Below are 20,948 nucleotides of genomic sequence, written 5' to 3'. Positions count from 1 at the left end.
TAAGTCGTCCCCCCCCCCGCGTCCACGACACCTGTATCTTGTCGTTACTCATTAAAGCAACAAGTGAAGACAGTAACAAGATGTTATCTGCCAAAGTCTTTTTGATGCAATCATTCCCCACATGCTTCAGCCTGTTTCACTGTTAATCTGCCTTTTCTTGTTCAGCTTTATTCAAACTGGATCACAGCACACTCTGTACAGACAAGCACAATGTGTGTGTGTCTGAAAGTCATCAGGTGTGTGCAGGTGTATGTTTTTTTTTATTATTATTACTTTAAATCTGCTCCTGAAAAAAAAACAAAAAAACTCTAAACATGTTCTTTCTGAGGTTTTGTCAGATATTTAAACGTATCTGACCCAATGACACATTGTTTATGTGTAAAAGCTCTATTAAAACCCCCGACACAAACAAATACATTCTACTTTTACACATTTTAAAGCAAATAACAACAGAAAATGACAGAGTCCTGAGGAAGCTTCTCTCAGCCTGGCCCACCCTCATCCTGGTTTCAGGTTGGAGAGACTTTCTCGATCCATTCCAGAGCAAGTCCAGTCACGTCAGGACACGCCGCTGCTTCAGTCCTAGTTAAATCCTCGTCTGCTGCGAAACCTCCGATAAAACAGACTCCAACGCCTCAAACAGACGCCCAGAGACGAGCACGGTGAGACTGTTGTTTGCTCCCGTGTTCAGCAGCTTTTATCCAGCTCGTCTAACGTGTTGAATGTTGATTTGAACACAGATGCAGGCGACGGGTTTGCACTCGGCTGTGAGGGTCGTTCAGATGTTTCTGCTGGTTTCTGGAGTCTGTCTCGCTGGTGAGTCTCTGTATCACACTCATGTATTACACCTGAGCTAACGCACTCATCCTGAACCGCTTTAAACTGAAACGTTTAGTCACTTTGGGAAAATGTTTCATAAAATGAAAAATGCCTGAAACTGGAACTCAACCAGAGCCTCAACATCCTGCTAAACGTAACTCAGACTGAACAGAAGGTAGAAGCTGAGCTGCAGGACGTAGCTGCTGCAGAACAAACACATGCTTCCTTCCAGTGGTGATACTTGATGCTGTCATTTCAAACCCAACACGTTTCTGTGCTGTTATTCAAATTTTGAAGGGGGGGGGGAAAGTATTTCTGGAGCAACTTCACCTGCAACCAAGCAGGAAAACAAACTGTAGAAAGATCAAGACTCCAGCAGCTAATGTAGTAAATGATTCATCACTCATGAAGAAACACGCTGCACGGGACAAATGAGATGAAGTAAGAAGGAAAAAAGGAAATCATGTACATGCACAGGCAACAGTTAAAACTGTGGGTTGGGTAAATTATAATGTGTTTTTTGGCAGAGACACAAAAGTTGCGTAACCACAATTTATTTAGTATTTCAGAGCTGGTCTGGTCTCTGTTGGGAACTGTCTAATCAAATGGTTTGGGGGCGGGGCTTATTGGAGATGACATCAGAGTAACACGTCATCTGTGGCACTCATTGGCCAAACTGATGCTATCCCACACATCCTCCACATCCTCCACACTCGCTCACGTTTTTGTTTAATTAATAGTCTCCGACGCTCTGCTCTCCCTGCACCAGTTATCATATTGGATTTAATATTAATATTATTTTGTTTACAACTCCCACGGTCCGTAGTGACAACTTTACAGAAGAGTTGTCATGGCAACTGGTGGCCAACATTATGCCACATCCTGTTTCTAGAGCATCAAATAACTACCTAAAACAAAACTTGTTTGGCCCAAGTCCCGCCCACTAACACTGAGGGGGTGGGGCTTATGTCCTATACCGCAGCCTCCAGCCACCAGGGGGAGCTCTACTAGCTTTGGCTTCACTTTAGAGGAGCCGTTCCGTCGTTCCTCAGCCTCATAATGAAATCCAAATCGAGAGTTACTCTGATTCCGAGTCTCTCTTGCTGTTTATGAACTGATTCTGCTCCAGCAAAGCTCTAATCAAACGGTTTGGTTTGGTTAATCTGATGAAACATAGCTGAGAATGAAATCAAAATGAAAAGCTGCCAGATTTATACCCAGATGATATATATTGGGAAGAAGATTATTTTCCCAAATTCCCAATCTTCTTGAGTTTTACCTGACAGCACATTTTTTAGAAGAAACTCTGCATGAAGTGTCGCTCAGACACAGAGTAAATCACAGCTGCTTTAACACTCGTCCTCTCTGTCTTCGATAATAACACAGTGGACCTGGACATCACGTATCACAACCGCAACACTGACTGTGGACAAAATGTGACGCTGACATGTGCCGCCACCTCGACCAAGCAGCTGGAAATTAAATTCTTCACCTGGATGTTTAAGAGCAAAGATATGTGCAACGAAACTGAGCCGGAGGTTCAGTGCAACCAAACAGAAAACACACTCAGCCTGGAGCTCTTCAACGTGATGCCCGTGGACGCAGGAATATACATCTGTAAAATACGCGCCATGCAGGGAGCAAAAGCCAAACCAATTAACATCACGGTGGAAGGTGAGTTGACCTTTTAATCTGTTCTGGGAGCAGCCACCTTCCATCTTCCTTCTTCTCTAACCGTCCTTTATCTTCACAGAGTGCAGAGGAAGTTCCGACTCCACCACGAACGCGACCACGGCTCGGTGCTCCTTCAGTGGAGTTTACCCCAGCGGAGTCGTCCACTGGCTCCAGGAAGACGCCAACTTAACAACCGCCGCCAGGACGGAGGAAAAGATGGACCAAGAAGGACGCTACGATATCTGGAGCACGATGGATGCGAAGGAAGGAAACAAGAGCCAGCCCTTCAACTGCTCCCTCTGGATCCCTTCTCTGGGGAAGTATCTCTCCTCTCAGCAGGTTCGTGTTGGGTCATCAGGGCACCTGGTGGCGCTGCGCTGGATCTGCGTGGTGCTGGAAATCATCACGCTTTCTTTTATCGTGTGAAGAAACGAGGGCGCAAACTAGACTGAGCTGTGGACTAGAAAAGCAGCACTGGATCCGCTCCAGGTCCACAGCATCTTCTACGTTTATTCATAAAAATGACTCAAAACATCCACAGAGAAATAACAGAGAGAACACAAAAGTATGTGAACCAGTTTCTTCAATAGCATCAACTAACTCCTCAGATCAGAGATGTTGGTGGTTTCATCTCATCAACTGATGCTACAACATTTCTACTGGATTAAAGTTTCCTTTGCTTCCTTGTCTAGTTTCACAATCTGCTGATGTTTTGAGTCATTTGTTCTGCACAAAATTGCGTGCAACAACCTTTTAAACTGTACATATGCGGCTAAGAAACAGATTTAAAATTAAGATTAAGGTTGAGGGTCGACTTCGAGTGGTTGGGATAAGATCAGAACATACACATTCCTCCTTTTTACAGCAAACTTTCTGGATCCTCCTTGAAGCACTTGACCAGGGAGGAGGTATTTTCTTATTGTCTGCAAACATTATCGTGTTTTGATCTTCATTCATCTTCCATTCTCTCAGATGAGTTCAGGGAATGTGTCTCTCACATTAAGGAACTGTCTAAAGACTTTCTTTTTCTTTCTTTCTAAAGAAAAGTCGTAACAAACAACACACAGAGTCCTGGCTGCTCGCAGACTGTACTCATTTCTGCTGGGAATATTTCTCCTCGTTTATTTCATGTTTTCACTGAAGCTCCTTTTTGTGCTCGTGAGAATGAAAGTGGTGCATTTTTAAAGATGCTGTTCATATAAACATTAGCCGGAAGCTTTTTGAGCTCCACATCAGAAACACACTGACGTTAAACTGCTTTAATGAGCCAGAAACTTCTGAAATGTCCTTTAAGCAGCCAGGAGGGGGCAGCATTTCCTTTCAAGAACAATAAGAACTGATTCATGGTGACTTTTACACTAGTGTTGAATGATGTAAATAAAACAATTATAAATAAAGCTTCTGTATTTTTCAATCACATCATGCATTGTGAGTCCATTTATTTATTTATTTTGGAGTCTTCTCTGTATGTTTTTCTACATAAATCTGTATTAAAGTGAGCTTTGTCAGAATAAGGCCATGCATGTTTGTGCAGACCAGGGCCCATTACTAAAGATTCTTAGTGGTAAAAGTTGCTCCTAGTGGAAAAATTCTAAGAAAACTCTTAGATAATGATGTTTTGTAAGAATTTGCGCTGAAAGTTGAGAGTAGATGGTGGTGAAAATAGAATCCTAGAGAATCTCAGCTCTTCACAGAGCTCCTGTAATTCAAATTCCTTGTATGTGCAAACACATGGCAAACAGCTGATTCTGATAAGGTGAGATCTTCACAGATTCACACTGGATTAGTTTTATCTCAGAATTATTATTACTTTACAAATTCCAGGGACTATTACAAATTACTGGAGGCCCCAGATAAAACTAGTCCCATGTGAATGGGGCTGATAAGTCTATTGATTTGAAGCCTGATACCTGGAAACAGGGTCAAACACCTCCTCACTAAGATCAGAGTTTCTGTCCATTTCCTTCCTTAGAGTTACAGTGAGAATGTCCTGTATTCGCTCTTTAAACGAGATTCCTCCCTAGAGTTTTCAGTCTACGTTTGGAGCTCTGTGATCGCACTGAGAATCTTTATTAACATGGGCCCAGATGTGTTTTATGGTGTGTCTGTATCGCTGTGTGTTTTTTTACTTTGGAGAAGCGGACGCTCTGTCCTCTGCTCCACAGGGAGAAGCTTTTAAAGTGCATCTGAGTTTTCTGTGTGTGTGTGTGTGTGTGTGTGTGTGCGCCTCCGCCGCAGAGAAAACAATGAGTATTGACATAAGGTCAACAGACGGTGAAGCAGACAATCATGCAAGAACACCTGTGGGTATCAAGTGTCACAGATATGTTCTTAAAAGTGTGACTGACAGGTTCACGGACGGGAGGAAATATGATTCAGACTAATAGCAAATGCATGAAACCAGTTTTCCTGCATTAGAGTCAGTCTGAGGATGCTAACGTTCACATGTGCTTCTGTCCATGTGCAGACTCTCTTAGTTAGGAGCTAAAACACGTGAAAAACGATTCATTCACAATCTGATTGCAGGATATTGATGAGACATGGAAGCAGATCTTTTACGGTTTACGTGTACAAGCATGTGTCCTGTGTGTGTTAGCTAGAGGGCAGCTACCTAGAGAATAAAACCTATAACCTTCTTCAGGCCTGTAAACATGAACACAACATTATCAGCTGGTAGAAGATAGAGGGGGCGGGGGCTCTGGGCCTGTGGGGGAATGTGCACATCGATGTCGCTCACATCTGAACAGAAAACGCTGAAGCAGACAATTAGCTAAGAGAAGCACGTTTAGTTGCTTTAAGACAGAGCCGGGCAAGCAGGGGTTAAGGTTACAGCATCAGCTGTATCTGATTTACATCATGTTTATACGCTGCTTCCATGCTTTAAATAGATACTCACCCATCAATACTGAGGTGGTCATAATGTTTTGCCAGATCAATGTATCATCCATATTCTCCCAAAATATCAAAGTGAAACCGATGTGAATCGATGCTCATTATTATTATTATCATTCAGATTTTTTACTTGCGTCGGCGCCATGGAGACGGTGAAGAACGAGCTCCTTTTCTTTCAAATGTTAAATGAGAAATGTTGAGTTTTCTCTTTATATTTGAGAGAAAAGTTTCCTCTGCTGCTGCTGTTGTTTCATTGAACCAGTAACATCCATATGCAAATGACTGTTCATCTCCAGATGTGTCAGTTCATTAAGAGCCATGTGTAGGAGGATGTTTAAAAAAATAAATAATAAAGAAAACACCATCACCGCCGGTAAGCTCATTATCGGTGACGCGTTCCAGTGCATCCGTCATGTTTCTCCTTCTCACGTTTAGGGAACATGTTTGTGGGAAAGTGGTTCGAGATCAGCTGTGGAACATTTTTCCCTCGTTTTATCCTCAGACGAGGAGACGCAGACTTTCTATCTCTACAGCTGCTGCAGTTTATCACCTTATTTCTCATTTGTTGCCTTTCATGCGTCGGCCGCGGATGATGAAGTCCCTCGTGAAAAAGCAGCGATTAGGCTCAAACACACCTGGACGTAATTCATCTAAAGATCGGTTGTACTCGTTTGTAGCCGTGTGTAGTTCTGCACACAGTTAGGAAGGCATTCACAAGGGAAGTAGTTACGTGAATGTATAACAGATTATTTATTTATTTTCTTGTTGCACAGGACGCAGTCTGCAACAGTAAAGAATAATGAGACCCGGAGCCAGTCTGGCTGGGGAGGGGGTGAACCCTGAGGATAGTTTGCATTTGAATGAAAGTAACGCCACGAAAATCAAACACATCCAGGACGTTTAAAGTCTGAAGATGAAACTTCAGACTTTAAACGTCCTGGATGAATTTCCTGACTCTGCAGCCGTAGGTGGAGCGGTTTGGTTTAAACTGACGGATGACAGGTCTGACTTGATGTATAAACACAAACCTTTCGCAAACTGTATCCAGCCCACACAGCATGAAGCAGAGAGACCAGACGTGTGTCTTTCCATCTGATTGGTTCAAAGTGCTTCTTGGTAAATGTTAATGTTCCAGTGAATTCCCTGAGGGAACAGGTAGTAAGTCACCATGCAGAGTCTGTTCGTTATTAAAAAGTTTCATAACGCGTTTTCCTGTTTTGGTCATTGGAATTTCCGTTCAGAAAAAGACATTAAAAACCAAAAAGTAAGCAGTTATTTGATTTTAATTTTAAAATACAAAAATTAAAATTGAAATTCAAGGCATTTTTCTTTATCAGGGTCGAGAATTTTTCACATTTTGCAATTGGAAGTTTTCCAATTGCTGTTTTCAAAGTAAGAGCACGTATGAGGACGGTACCGTGTTCATGGGAAGAGCTCAGTCTGAATCGTACCTGTGGTTTCCCTAACTAGCTCAGGCTTAACTGGAATTGTACTCTGACGTGATCTTTGATGTGATGGTAAAACAAGTCGTGTCATCTGCAGAAAACTCTGCACATATATCAGAGTAATGTTAGCTAGTAGCTAACTATTCCCTGATTATATGGAGTTATTTTTAGTTTTTACCTGAAATGTGCAGCTTCGTTTTTCTCCAGTCACGTCCTTTTCCTTCCCCGAGACTTTTTACTGTTTCTAAAACAACGAACTGATCCATGTCCTTCAACTTCTGTTACACAGCACCGTCCTCATACATACTCTTACTTTGAAAACAACAACTTACGGTTGCAAAAATATGGAAAAAACGTTCCTTTTGTTTCTGTCTTCTAACGATTTAATTTTGCATTTAGAAACAGAAAATTTATTAAATTTCAATTTTAATTTTTGAATTTTAAAATGAAAATCAAATAGACACTTTGACATTATGTTTGAGCATGTGTGTGTGAAAGTGAGTTTGGTACCGAGGAGTTTTAAAGTCACCATGAGGCGTCAGTAGAGTGATGTTCGTTCTCACATGTTTAAGTTTGAATCCTGTAAAAATAAACCTGTGGGAGCTGCAACACTCCGACTCCGACTCCGACTCCCACGGCCTGAGCAGAGGACACGCCCACCGGCTGTGCTGTTTCCATGGAGACTGAATAAAATCAAAACGTCAATCAGTGTTTACTGATGAAGACGTTCTAGCAGATCTTCTGCAAATAGAACAGAAGAAGAAGAAGAAGAAGGTTTCTAGTTTCCAGTCCTGAATGTCTCGAGTAGAAGATGAACCACGATGTGACTGATGGTACATGAAGCTGCTCTTCTGTCGTGAACCCGTTCAACTCGTAGCATGGCAGCGTCATGGCGACCGTTAACCACGTAAGCAGCGACTGTTTTAAACTAAAAGTGGGGCACAGCCATCAAACGTTTTACAGTTACATAACCGTCCAATTATTTTCAGATCCTTCCATCGGTGGATGCTGAGCACCATTAAAACATAAACATGACTACGCTCCCTACGTTCAGGTCTGCACCAGCGGCTCTGATGAGGGAACGTCTTCTGCAGAGATATGCAACAATAAGGAGGAAAGAGTTGTGGTTTTTCAGACATGTAACTAGTCACTAGTGGTTTGTTTGCTGCAGCTGCAAATGAAATGATCCCAGAGTGTGTATTTCTACATGTGTCTGTCACGTGGTGAAGTGTAGCTGTGGATCTGTAATTCAAGCTTTAACCGTGTTTGTAACTGGAGAAAAATGTCCTTGTGTGGGTTATGTGATCTGCATAAATACGACCAAAATAGTTCCTGAGTCCTCAAACTACAAGACAAAACATTTACGTTTATTTTTTGTCAAATTCCAGTTGTCCAGAGTCTGAACTTCAGTTTCAAACTTGTCAAATCCAAACAGCAAAGGAGGCGAGTCTGAAAGTCCCGTACTTTACAGACCCCTTCATGGTCCACGTCACTGTGACATCACAACGTTAGCTGGAGGCAGAACACTGTCACTGTCAACAGGGAAAATGTCGTCTTGTTGTGTTTTTTGGAGCCAAAACTGAAAAAGCAAAAACACTAACTTGAAGTTTTATCGCATAGCAGCCACTGCCAGTTATAGATAACTTTGGTTGGAGGCGATTAAAAGAAAGAATTGAACTGAGACAATCATCAACAAATCTCTGTTTGCAGTGCACATTTGTTCTCAGGTCAGATTGATATGTAACACATCATCATTTTCAGCCTGAATTTGGAGGATTCTTGACACATGCTAATGCTAATGCTAACAGCGAGCTAACCCAACGTTAGTTGTGTGTTTCAGGTTTGTCCAAAACTGAAGTTGCATTTACTACGTTCCCCTCCACAGTGGTTCCTCTTACTTCTTGTAAAATCTTTGTTTTAGAGGCTTCACTTGATAAAGACAGATCAGACTTCGTCTCCTCTGTGTCCTCTGGTTAAATTGTCCATCCAGTAGTTGAGAGCGTAGGGGTCGGTGAATATAGTCCCATCAGTCAGAGTCAACTTTTTAAAATAACACTCACGGTCTCAGGGAGTGAGTGTATCAGTATATTCTCTGAGATATGAGCTTTCCTCGTCCATTCTTACCGTAACAGACTGAAGCTGCAGGGCTGAAGCCTGAACCCTGAGCTGGTGTGAATAAATGTGCAGATGTTTGAGACATACATAGAGGAGCATTCCTGAGAACCAGTATTCAGGCTCCAAACTAAACTAGTTGTGATCCAAATTGCTGTGATTCCAGTTCCCTGCGCTATAAGTTAAGTTGTCAGTAGGGATGGGCATTAATAGCGGTGCCATCATCGATTCTTTCTTATCAGTTCCTCCCATGAATCTTAAGAGATAAGAGCTTGTGTCAGTAAACGAACCAGAAACTGGTCTCTGGATCTTCTCTAGCTCTGTTCTGCTGAGACTCGTTGACTGGAGATTGTCAAAAAGAAATGTCTCTGGGTATTTAATGCTGCGCATCATTGACAAATTCTTCATCATGTTGGTGGTGTTGACGTCCTTGCTTGAAGGTGCTGCATCAATTGCACATTTTGCTCTTCCAGTGTCGTCTTCTTTGATGGATAAGGAGCATCAATAAGCATGAAGGTTAATGATGTCGATGAATTGAACCAGTTCTTTTAAAGATCATTCCCTAGTTTTTGGTTTGATGGTTTGTAGATCTTCATTGTTTTCTTTTGCAGAGGTGCAGAATGGACGTAGCAGCTGCTCATTGGCTGTTGTCTTTGTGGTGCGTTCAAGTGCATGTTTTTGGTCGCATATAACCAAATGAGGGGTGATGTCTTTACATCAGTTTGGTGAGTTTGCATCGTATCCTAACAGACAGTCAGTAAATGAAGATGCTGCTGCTTCACACGTGATAAAAAGCCCGATGTGGATTCTGAGTCCGAGCGCTGGCCCCCGATCACGTTACTCATTTATCTCGCTGCATTAAACAGTCAAACACGGCCTCAGGTCATGTGCCTCAGAACCCAAACACAGACTCCGGCCGCTGCACCTCCTCAATGAGCTCCATGACCCCGGAGGGTTTTCACACTTCCACCGTGGTGTGGTGTGTTTGCAGAGCACAGCTGAGAGTCGCTCAGGACCAGCCCTGGAAAGTCAACACAGACGAAACCGACTGACACATTTAACGCCACAAAGTTCATCAGTGTTCTTTGAAAGCACTGCTCTATAAAAACCCAACGTCTTCAGCAGAAAATCAACAATATATCGAGTAAAATGCACCAGATAAATGACCTGGAGACACATGTAAAACCTCTCATTATCAAGACTCTGCCAGGAAGCTGAAACATTTATTTTGTTGTTATTTATTCATTTTTCTCTTCATTAACTTGAATAATCGTCAAGACAGAAAGGAAAAGGTAAGATTCTCTATGTGTTGACTGTCGCCTGCAGTCTTCTTCAGACTGAGGCAGGAATTTTTATTACTAAAAATCAAACACTAAATGACAACATAAGACAATCCACTGTGATTTAAATTTCATCGAGGCTCTGAGTTATTTACAGAGCCAGAGGAATGAATTCACCTTCAACAGGGTCCCCAGAGACACAAAGCAAATCTGGAGCATTTAAAAAAAAAAAAAAAACACAATGGATGTGCTCAGAGGCTGAAAACAAACCGTCACACAATGATTCACGGAGGGTTCCCAGGAGACTTGTGATGCAACTGCCTCATACCTCGTTGCATAAGCTGTTAATGGACAACGCCGGAGAGCAGGTCAGATTAAAACACATTCAGCATCAGAGGGGGAATAATACAGAAATGATGTGTGGCAGCATTTCTACAGATGACAATGATGTGCACAAGCTCAAACATATGTGTTTGTGTATATTCATAAATAGAACTAGGTCGAGTTCGGGTCCTTGGCCTGAAAAATGTCGAAGACCTCTGCACTGATGTTGACGTGATGTGAAAACGGCGTCAGAGAGAATGAACTGGGTTGTTTGGGGAGATGATACATATTTTGGAACAAGCTACAATTCAATAGAACTAAAAAACATCTCTCTCAGTTATTAGAAACGAAAGCTTCATGAAGACTGTGTCTGATTGTGCTGAACATGATGAGCTCCAAATTCAAACAGACGAATGTCGCCTATACGTCACAACACCTCTATCTTCCCTCGCTCCAGTTTATTTTATGCTAATTTAACACTGATTGCGTCTCAGCGTTGCCTCACGGCGTGAGCCGAGATAAACCTGCAGAGAAAGGTGAAGGATCTTTGTGGATTTGACAGCTTCACGTATAAAATTAAAAGAGTGTCCATTTTTTCTCCAACTTTTCTCCTCCAGACACGAGGACACAGCTTCCTCCCAGTCTCCAATTCCATTCAGATTTATTGTGATAATCATGTGGTCCACAGCAAATTAACTCCATCCATCCATGCATGTGTGTCAGTAGAGTGGGATCAACGCCTCTTCATCCGTGACAGTCTATAAATATGCAAATTATTTTAAAAATGAATCTCCTGGATGCCTGAGGTCTGAGGTCTGAGCTTCAGGTTTCCACGTGACGGACGAACATGAGATCTCTGAGGAGGAGTCGCTCTCCACCTCACGTCCACATCTGAGTGGACCTCAACACGTCTCCACGCACCCGAGCTGAAGCTTTCATTACGCGCTCACATGTGGTCACATGTAATCAGCAGCAGAATGATGAACAGAGCTTCAACTTGCCTGTGAGTCCTCTCATATCCTCAAACTGTCTTTAACATCATCATCAGATTCTACATGTTTGCTTCAGTCAGATGGACGGATCTATGACAGATGGAAGTTTATCTGGTTTCTCTGTCTTCTGTCTCCACCAGTCCGGTCTGAGGCAGATGGTTCCGTCCATATGAGCTGCTTCTCCTCAAGGTTTCTTCGTGTTTGCTCTGGAGATTTCAGGTTTTGTAAATCATCTCAACACAACGTTCCACCATAAATATATCTGTGGGGAAATGAGCTTGTCTGACTTCCAAACTATACAGTATCCATCCTGTTAATGGAAAAAATTTTACTGCTCTCATATTTGCTGCCTGTATTTGCTTTCGAGGTCTTTCAGGCCACACAAGGTCATAACAAGTCAAAATAAGTTCAGCAGAAGTTCACTGAAAGTTAATGATAAGTGAGACGTTGCGTCGTATTTTCTGTGTTCTGATGTTTGCCGTCTTGCTTGACTTCACTTAAACTTCCTCCTGACCTTCCCACCTCCTTTCTGAAGTATGATATAAGCAGGGGAAGCACCTTTCCTCCAGCTCCACCCGTACACACACGGAACCAACATGAGCGTGGATTATAAAACATTCAGTGTGACGTGCTCTCGGGGTTTCACTCTGTTTGCAGAATATTTGCATATAAACCAACAATCATTACTAACTTCCCAAAATCCCTCACTTGTTGAATTTTTCCACGACACCGTCCCTAAAACAGACATCGGCCTCTACATCCAAATGATCACTTTCCAGGGAAATAAAAAAGTCAAACGTGCAGCAGGTGCACGATCAGAAGGTAACAACCTCCTTCCAGAGGAATGAGGGGAACGAGGGGAAAAGGCACGTGCAGCTCAGCAGCAGTAAATGACACCCTTCAACAACTGCGTCCACTTCTATGTCATTTCTCCCTAACAAGACGAACAGAACAAGTGGCTGCAAGTGCTCAATCACCTGCTGCACGAGGAAAAGAAAAAAAAAACATATGAGGAACACGTGAAATGGAGCCGAGATGCCAGAAGACCTCACACCTGCACACATTCTGAGACATGTATCAGGTAGAAAATGGTTCACGGTTTTCTATGTTACGGACAGTAAAAGGTTGAACGTCTATTCTCACTCACCTTCGACCTGTTAACCTGTAGCACATCGCGCCCGTGTGCAGACGTCATGAGCATATTTCTGAGAAACAGCCGGTACAAGGATGTTTCCTTCTTTTCGTCAGATCTTAATCTTAAAAACAAATCATCCGAGAAATTTCGTGCAAAAACGTTTCGACACTTTAATAGGTCAACCACGAGAGACGTCCCTCTCCTCTATTGACCTGCAGGCTTCAGTGTGTCTGCAGAGATTAACAGTAAAACCTTTTACAATGAGGCTCATATTATTTAACCTCCTGAGACCCAAACATTAGCTTGGAATGCATCTTAATTCCTTTAAGATAAGATTAAAATCTCTAGGTATTTGGGATCAGGAGGACGTGAGAAGTATAAAAAGATAAGCATCGTATTTGAACAGTAAGTAGGTTTTGAAAAAAATGATGTTGACACAGGGATTACTTATTATTATTCATTACAATAAAGTGACCAATGTGTAACCAAACTATAAAGCAAAAGCAGAAATGATGAAATAACAACGTCCTCAAATGAACGTCCTCCAACGTGTACTTGTCACATCAAACTAGAAAAGTTAATAAGAATATAATCGCTACCAGGACATGGCAGATAAAAGTGTCTCATTATGAGGACAACAGGTCTAAATGAAGCAGAATAAGAAGCTGAAACACAATGTCCCCATATGAGGACACCAGGTCTCAGGAGGATAAAAGAAGCCAAATGATGTAGCTTCAAAGACTAAAAACAAGTAGCTTTGTCAATTATTATCTGTTTTTAATATGTTAAGATGCTTGAAATAAACTAAAACCTTTAGAGTTGTTTTAAGTTTTGAACTAAGAACCAGGAAGAAAATCTCAATTACAAGTTAGAATAGATGACGAGTAAATTAATAATTATCAGAGATCATTTCATCTTAGATTTCAGTGTTTTGCACCTTTTCACACGACAGAGGCGAGTGTTTCTGGAGAAACTTTATATATGTGAAGATTTATTTGATAAAAGAGCCCAAATACCTGGAGTAAAATATAAATATTTGTTAAGAAGATTTCTTGTTTCCCTCCAGAGAGACTTTCTCTTAAGGAGCATTAGAAGAGCTTTTCTTTTCTGAATGCATAATCACAGATTTCATTTAAAACTAAAATGAACCTGCAGCCTCTTGTTCAGTCGTTGTCCTAAAGGAAAACGTCTCTTTCACGTGTCCGTCTCTAATGTGTGTTTAATGCAAACAAAGACTTCAATCATTGCCAGCCCTGACCCAGAAAAGAAGCTGCACACGGACCTCTTAAACGGCTGCTTTTATTTGTTTATTTCTTGAATTGCACGGAGGAACGTCTCGACTCGTAGCAACTAATTGCTTCTCCAAATTCAGGGAAAAACCTCCCGGTGCAGTGGAGCAGGCAGCGAAGTGAAGCCTGTGTTTTTGTTTTCAGTGTCCCCTCCACCGGCACACCGTCTATTATCAGGACATGATGTACCAGAGTCAAAGAAAGCAGGGAAGAGGCCTGAATACACACCGCTGCTCTGGTGCCAAGTTCACAAAGCCGCCGAGTGAAAGGACGGATTAAGAGAGATGATAAGACATTAGGAGGCCGGCGCTGGTGGCCTTTTTCTGCTCTGCACCGCCTGTCGACAGACGACGCTCTGGCTCTAATTGGTTGATCGCAAACATTAGAACGAGCTGAGACAGAAAGAAGAGGTCAGTTTTTATCTGGTGATGGACAGTGAGCTACTTTGAAACCATTAGATCAGTTCGTACATGCTGGTTTTTAACAGTTTAAAATAAAATCATTTCCTTCTGCACAGGAGAGAATCCTTTAAGGCACGAGACCATCGCCCTCATCACATGTCCTGCAGCTCCTTGTGTCAGTCTAAGTCCAGGAAACCTCATTAATATCATTATTATTAGTTGTAGTTTATTGAATTGGACCAATGCACATTAGTCAACATTGATGCATTAACCATCAGTGTAAATGCACCAGACATATGGTGCATTTACCTCTGAGGACGGACGTCAGCGCTGGGAATGACATCACAGCTGAGTTATCAGCGTTCCAGTTACAGACGTCAGAAAACTAGACGGACGCGTCCACGAAAGCTCTCGACTCGTCCCAATATAACTCGGTGTGTTCGTTAATTACATTTTTTGAGAGTTAAAGTTTTCTTGATATTATCAGTATAATGTTCAGCTAAATTTAGTCCATTTAAGATACACAAAACGCAAATGGAACAGATAACTGGAACCAACTCATGAGTTTTTTACTAGAATTATTTACAGTGATTAAATCTACGAGACCAAACGAGGCAGAAAAAAATCCACTATAAATCCCAGTTTGTTTTGCTTTTACCAGGCTAATGTTTTTAGCCGCTGTTAGCGCGACATGGGCTGGTAGTTCCCATATAACACATGAAAAAATTACACTAGAACAGCATTTCAACGTATGTATGTGGAAAAATACTGAATTAGTGCAACAAAAACTGATCAGAATCAGTGCAAACAAACTGATAATATTACAGGAGCTTCTAGTTGCTGTTTGCACACAGAGCGGCAATCTTGGAAACTCAAGTAGAAAATCCGTCTTCCACTCGAAAATTCAAACTTGGAACTGGGAAATTCCGAGTACAAATGCAACGCACCATAAGCACAAAGGCCAAATTTTAGCCATAGTCTGAAGACAACAATCATAAAATAGGCAGTTACATAACCAGACACAGACGGACGATGAGAAAACAACCAATACCAAGAAGCCAGAGAGAGAATGCATCAGATTAAGAAAACTATGTAGACTATGTGAGACACGTCTGGTTTATTTTTAACCGATGTAGTCGTCTCAGTTTCTGATGTGACTTGGTTCTCTTCCAGATCAAACATTTCAGAAGAAATATTAGCATTTAAAACTGGCAGCTGTCTACATAAAGAAGCATAGAAGCACGAGATGGGACGAAATTATGCACTCAGGTCCCAGATAGTTACCCATAGTAAGTATAATATATAGATACTAGTAAACTGTGACTAAAATAACAGATAAATAAGGTAGAAATGTAAATAAAAACTGCAGCGAGCAGCATGAATTATTCACGTTTGTGCACGGACATAAATGTGCAAAAAACTGAGTTGTGCAAATCTCACAGATCCACCAGACTGTTAAACAGTGTGTGTGCTGCAGGTGCACCACACCTGTAGAAAGACATGAGGACACAGCTCCTCAGTCCAGCGCGTCTCATCCGTCTGAGGAAGTAAAACTGCATGTTTTTAATCCTCCGTTAATGATTCAGTTCATCCCTACATGAGGAGCTGTTTGCTGTGCACGCCCAGGCTGGTGCAAACTTTCCAGGTAGAGCCCGTTGGCCTTTGTCCCCGGGTGTATGTCTGTGTGCCAGCATGCCAGCGAAGTGCGTCGGGGGCGAACGTTTATCCTCCTGTTTGACTGACAGGGCCGGGCCGAAGCTCCAGCACCAACACACCCCACAGAGCAAACACTTCCAGAGAGGCCACAGCCCTTATTAAAGAGCCGCTATGTGATATAATTAGCAGCCCTTATCTAACACTAGCAGGCTCCGTCTCATCACAGGTTGTAAAAACCCTCTAGGAAGCAGGAATCACATTTGTTCCGACGAGTCCTCCTGTGTGATCGAATGAAGAACAGCTTGTTCCACAGGCCGACGCCTCTGAGGGATCAGCTGCTCGATGCTGCTTCACAGCGCAGGATTAAATCTGCCGCTGTTCGACTGCCGCTCCTCTCACATCTGCCTCCAAAGTCCAAGAAAGCACAGGGAATGAAATAAATATATACATATGTAACAGGAACTAGTGAATCATGTTCCAGTAAGAAACGAAGGGGGGGCCGACACAGAGCTCTGTCGTCTGGAGATCAATATCAGCACAGGAACAGAACCTCATGTCCTGGATGTTGCTCCGTCACATACTGTGCTGCTTAAATGTTTTTCTGCATAAAAATGTTTCTTGAGGCAGAAGAAGAGACTCAGTTGAACTAATGGAACTCAAATGTTACACAAACATGGATCATTATCACAGCAGTGTGAGACTAAATGAATCCTTGTCTCCAGTTTCTGCTCCGAGCTCCTTTAACTAAATGTTTCTGGTAACTGCTGATCCCGTTGCTTCAGCTGTGTGATGTTGATGGTTTCCTCTCATCTGCTGATGCTCCAACATTTCTACTGGATGAAGGTCATGACTTGTTCCTAAACATTCATCATTCATCTGGTTCTTCTGGAGAACCACTGGTGTTCTTGGGCTCCTTGTCTTCCTCCATGACCCAGTTTCTCTTCACATTCAGCTCATGGACTCATGTCCTGACATTTTCTTTCAGAGTTCACTGGTAGAATTCACAGTTCATTGGTCCATCAATGATGAGCAGATGCAGCAGAACAGGCCCAAACCAGGACACTAGCGCCCCCATGTTTCATGGAGGGATGAGGTTCTGACGCTGACGCTTTCTTCACCTGCAAAATTATGACACAAGTTGTGATTTTTATTTTTTCCAATAGCGTCCGACAGCACAAGTGAACTTTGGGCTTTTTTTTATGACCTGTCAGGAGAATTTATAAGAATGAATTCCAGCTCAGGGCCTTAAGGCAATTAAACTGGTTTGTTTGCCCGCAGCAAACAACAAAAACTAAATGCATTTTAAAAGAAGATCCAAGGTGACGTTTATTGAAAAAGGGAAGCGGTCTCTGCTGCGCTGTGTGATTTAAAGGCATCTATAACAGAACAGCTGCTGTGTCTGTAATCACATGAACGTGGTCTGATCTAATGTGAACACACTCGGCTGTAGAACTCAGTCTTTAACTCAATATACGGCCACAGTGAAATCACCGTGTGACATGAAACGTTCCTTTAATGTCCTCATCCAGACGAGTGACAGAAGTAATAAGAGCACATGCTTCTACCTTCCAGCTCAGGTGATGGATTCGGTGGCGCCATAGCAACAAGCGGCACAGTCTTCATGGAGAGGGAACGTCAGAGGTCGCACTGAGACAACGGCAACGTTTAGAAACGTCCGGGATTCGGTCTGAACGCGCTGGTTTCAGACTTAAGACAAGTAAAGATGTTTTGCATTAAAGTAGATTGTGATTAATGCACTGGAACAGATTTGGAGACTGTGCATCGTTGTGATCATGAGCAAAAACAGCTCAAATCTAATAGGAACCAGATCTGGAATGAGGTCGAGAGAAAGATAAAAGAGTCTGCGTCTCTCTTTACTTTTAAAAAGAAATTTAAACAAAAACTTGCTGATGAAACATGTTTGATCCAAGTTTGGGTCGAGGTTTTCTGGCTCATGTTCCTGATGTGTTTAAATTCTGTCTGTATCTATGTTATTACCTTAGACTGTTTTAGGGTTAAGTTACAATTTAGACAGAAATAAGTGTTGATTTTCATTTTAGTGTATTGTTGTGTGGATGTTTCTGGATTATAAGATACTTAAAGTTTCTGGGGAGATTCTGTTTTACAAAACGATATGTTGAAATGAAATTATATTTTAAATTATTTGTAAAATAAAAAGAATAAAAAAAAATGAATTAAAATGATGGTTATTGCCCCAAATCATCTCCAAAAGAAAATTTCTTAGGATTTATGTGAAAACCCTGCAGGTGCACAATGAATAAATACTTTATACCAATCAGCCACAACATTATGAGTCGATAACATTTAAACCATGTTGTGATAACTCAGGGTTCTGCTGGGAAACTTTTAGACCTGGAGTTCATTGGTGTGAAAGTTACTTAGACCAGTAGCACCCACTGGAATAATTTAAAATTCTTGTGCAATGTGCCGTGATCTGTATTTTCACACATTCAATCACAGTCAAGTCTTTCCTGTTTCTATCCCGCTCTGTAGTTTTCCAGTGCTCCAGACACAGACGTCGATCGTGCAGCTCTCTGAAATATTTCTGCATTCCACACAAAGAAGTAATCTGATCACTTTTTCTTTTTTTCTCCTCTTACTCCACTTGATTTGCCTCTGATTGGCTGCTGTATGCTGCTCTCTCCTGATTGGCTGGGAGCTGAAGGGGGCAGGTAACATGTGTGAATAAATACAGAGTGCAGCCTGAGAAGCATGCACATGCATTTTCAGCTTTCACTCAACCAGCTCCAGCTCCAGCTCCAGCTCCATCCATCCATCCATCCATTCACCGCTGCGTCTTCACTAGTTTTCAGAGGTCGGATCAAGAGTCACGGGAGAGAAGAAGAAAAAGAAAAGAGGATTTCTTTCAGTTTAAGAGGGAAACGCCACAGACATGTCTTTTGAGGTGAAGGAGAAGACGGAGGTGCGCCTGGTGTTTCTGGGAGCCGGTGGAGTGGGGAAGACCGCCCTCATCCAACGCTTCCTCCAGGACACGTTTGAGCCGAAGCACCGGCGCACCGTGGAGGAGCTGCACAGGAAGGAATACGAGGTGGGGGGCGTCAAAGTCACCATCAACATCATGGACACCAGCGGCAGCTACTCCTTCCCCGCCATGAGGAAGCTCTCCATCCAGAACAGTGATGCCTTCGCTCTGGTGTACGCCGTGGACGACCCCGACTCCCTGGAGGCGGTGAAGAGTCTGCGAGAGGAGATCCTGGAAGTCAAGGAGGACAAGTTCACGCCCATCGTGGTGATCGGCAATAAGATCGACCGGCGCGACGAGCGGCAGGTGTCCAGCAAGGACGTCCTGTCCACGGTGGAGCTGGACTGGAACCACAGCTTCCTGGAGTCCTCGGCCAAAGACAACGTCAACGTGTTTGAGGCGTTCAGGGAGCTGCTGCAGAAGGCCAACCTGCCCAGCCGGCTCAGCCCGGCTCTGTGCAGGAGGAGGGAAACCTTCCCCAAGGAGAGCAACAAGAGGCCTCCCATGAACAAGGCCAACAGCTGCATCCTCTCGTAGGGAGGTGGACATGTGACTGAGGCAGAGACGTTTTTAAATGTGGAAAAAAGATTCGCTCCTCAGCAGCAGCAGCAGCAGCAGCGCAGACGGACGCTCAGAAGGAGAACAGAAACAAACCCCGAGGAATGTGGACGAGCAAGAACACGACGGATGAAAACGCGTGGAGCTCAGTTTCTTTGATGTATATATGTGACGTTTGGTTTTTTCGGGGATCTGTGTCACTGATGTTTAAAAAAAAAGAAAAAGTGCAATAACTGTGAAATAAAAAGTGTTTCTGCATATGATTGTTTCATAAATCTAGTTTACAACTGAAAAAAGCTGAAATGTTTTCGTGTGAACCGCTGCTTTGCATCAATGTGTAAAAGTCTCATTTAAAATGGATTCAGTGACACATTCGTTTTGCAATTTTTTGATAACTGACGTCACGTTTTTTGGAGAATTTCGATGGTGTTTTCTGTTCCCTGTATCTGCACAAAGACTAACGCCATGTTTGATGTTTCTATTGTTACGTTAAATAAAACTTTTTCTTATTTGATCCACGTTGTGTCATATCTTACTTCACTCGATACCAAGTAGGAAAGTTGTTATGTTATCAGAGGAAGTCATCCACTGAAATCTTATCCGTGAAAGTAAAGCTTACAGAAGATAGCACAAGTATTTTCAGAATGCACCGTGAGATTCCTGCAGACAAGATATTTGCACGTCACCGGAATGAATGTACAAAATGCAAAATGTACCCAACAGAGGATTAAATTACAAACTAAGTTGCTGATTGTGTGCTGAACGGTGCTGGTCCAACCAGTTTTATGTATTTATGTCCATCTGTAAAGGCTTCCTTGATTCATCAGACCATAGAATGGATCATCCTGCAGGTGTGAAGCGGGTACTGGTCTAACTGGACTGGATCCGTTCTCTGGTTTGGGTTCTACTGCCCTCTAGTGGTGGAACAATAATGTTTGAGTCTATGCAGATGCAAATACAGATTTTGCATGAACTTTGCAGAACGTAACAGAAATATTGGCTCGTTTTCCTGAATAAACAAATGCACAAGTGTAATATTTTTGTTGCACATGTTCTATTTGGGTTCTATTTGTCTACTTTCAGGACTTGTGTGAAAATCAGCGTTTTTGTGCAGAAATTTTGAGCAGCACTGTCCATGCAAACAGACAGTTCTCTGAAGATTATTTAGAGCTGTGGGTAGAAGAATGTGTGAGGTGCAGATGCCTTCAGCACAAATCATAAATATAAAAAAACGTTCAGAAAGTTGTGCAAATGTTTTGTGTCCACGTAACTGCAGCAAATCTTTTTTGAATCTGCAACTTAGAGCAAGGAAGTAGCATCAGCTGCTTTGGTGTCTGATTTCTTCTTATGAAGGGAGAGTCTGCAGG

The 20,948-nt window shown here is 42.4% G+C and overlaps 2 protein-coding genes across 2 annotated transcripts; both read left to right on the top strand.

Moving 5' to 3' along the window:
- The first annotated feature begins 484 nt into the window (after nt 1-484).
- On the top strand, nt 485-3,910 carry LOC124997959. Its single transcript, XM_047572043.1, has 4 exons — nt 485-662; nt 741-816; nt 2,206-2,493; nt 2,573-3,910. The coding sequence occupies exons 2-4, from the start codon at nt 741-743 to the stop codon at nt 2,917-2,919; spliced, it is 711 nt and encodes a 236-aa protein (XP_047427999.1). The 5' UTR covers nt 485-662; the 3' UTR covers nt 2,920-3,910.
- A 14,836-nt stretch (nt 3,911-18,746) lies between these two features.
- On the top strand, nt 18,747-20,095 carry rasd4 (rasd family member 4). Its single transcript, XM_047572065.1, has one exon. It carries the CDS (start codon nt 18,934-18,936, stop codon nt 19,558-19,560), a length of 627 nt encoding a protein of 208 aa, XP_047428021.1. The 5' UTR covers nt 18,747-18,933; the 3' UTR covers nt 19,561-20,095.
- Nucleotides 20,096-20,948: the final 853 nt, after the last annotated feature.

Source organism: Mugil cephalus, chromosome 20 (genome assembly GCF_022458985.1).
Source record: "Mugil cephalus isolate CIBA_MC_2020 chromosome 20, CIBA_Mcephalus_1.1, whole genome shotgun sequence".
Taxonomy (NCBI): Eukaryota; Metazoa; Chordata; class Actinopteri; order Mugiliformes; family Mugilidae; genus Mugil; species Mugil cephalus.
The sequence above is the reverse complement of the archived record's forward strand: the minus strand, read 5'-3'. Positions and strand labels throughout refer to the sequence as shown.

What these genes read in the sequence shown, in the direction of transcription:
- LOC124997959 (XM_047572043.1), top strand. Translation starts at nt 741, where the DNA reads ATGCAGGCGACGGGTTTGCACTCGGCTGTGAGGGTCGTTCAGATGTTT. An exon ending in TTCTGGAGTCTGTCTCGCTG is followed by an intron (nt 817 to 2,205) that starts GTGAGTCTCTGT and finishes ATAATAACACAG; the next exon opens with TGGACCTGGACATCACGTAT. An exon ending in AATTAACATCACGGTGGAAG is followed by an intron (nt 2,494 to 2,572) that starts GTGAGTTGACCT and finishes TTATCTTCACAG; the next exon opens with AGTGCAGAGGAAGTTCCGAC.
- rasd4 (XM_047572065.1), top strand. Translation starts at nt 18,934, where the DNA reads ATGTCTTTTGAGGTGAAGGAGAAGACGGAGGTGCGCCTGGTGTTTCTG.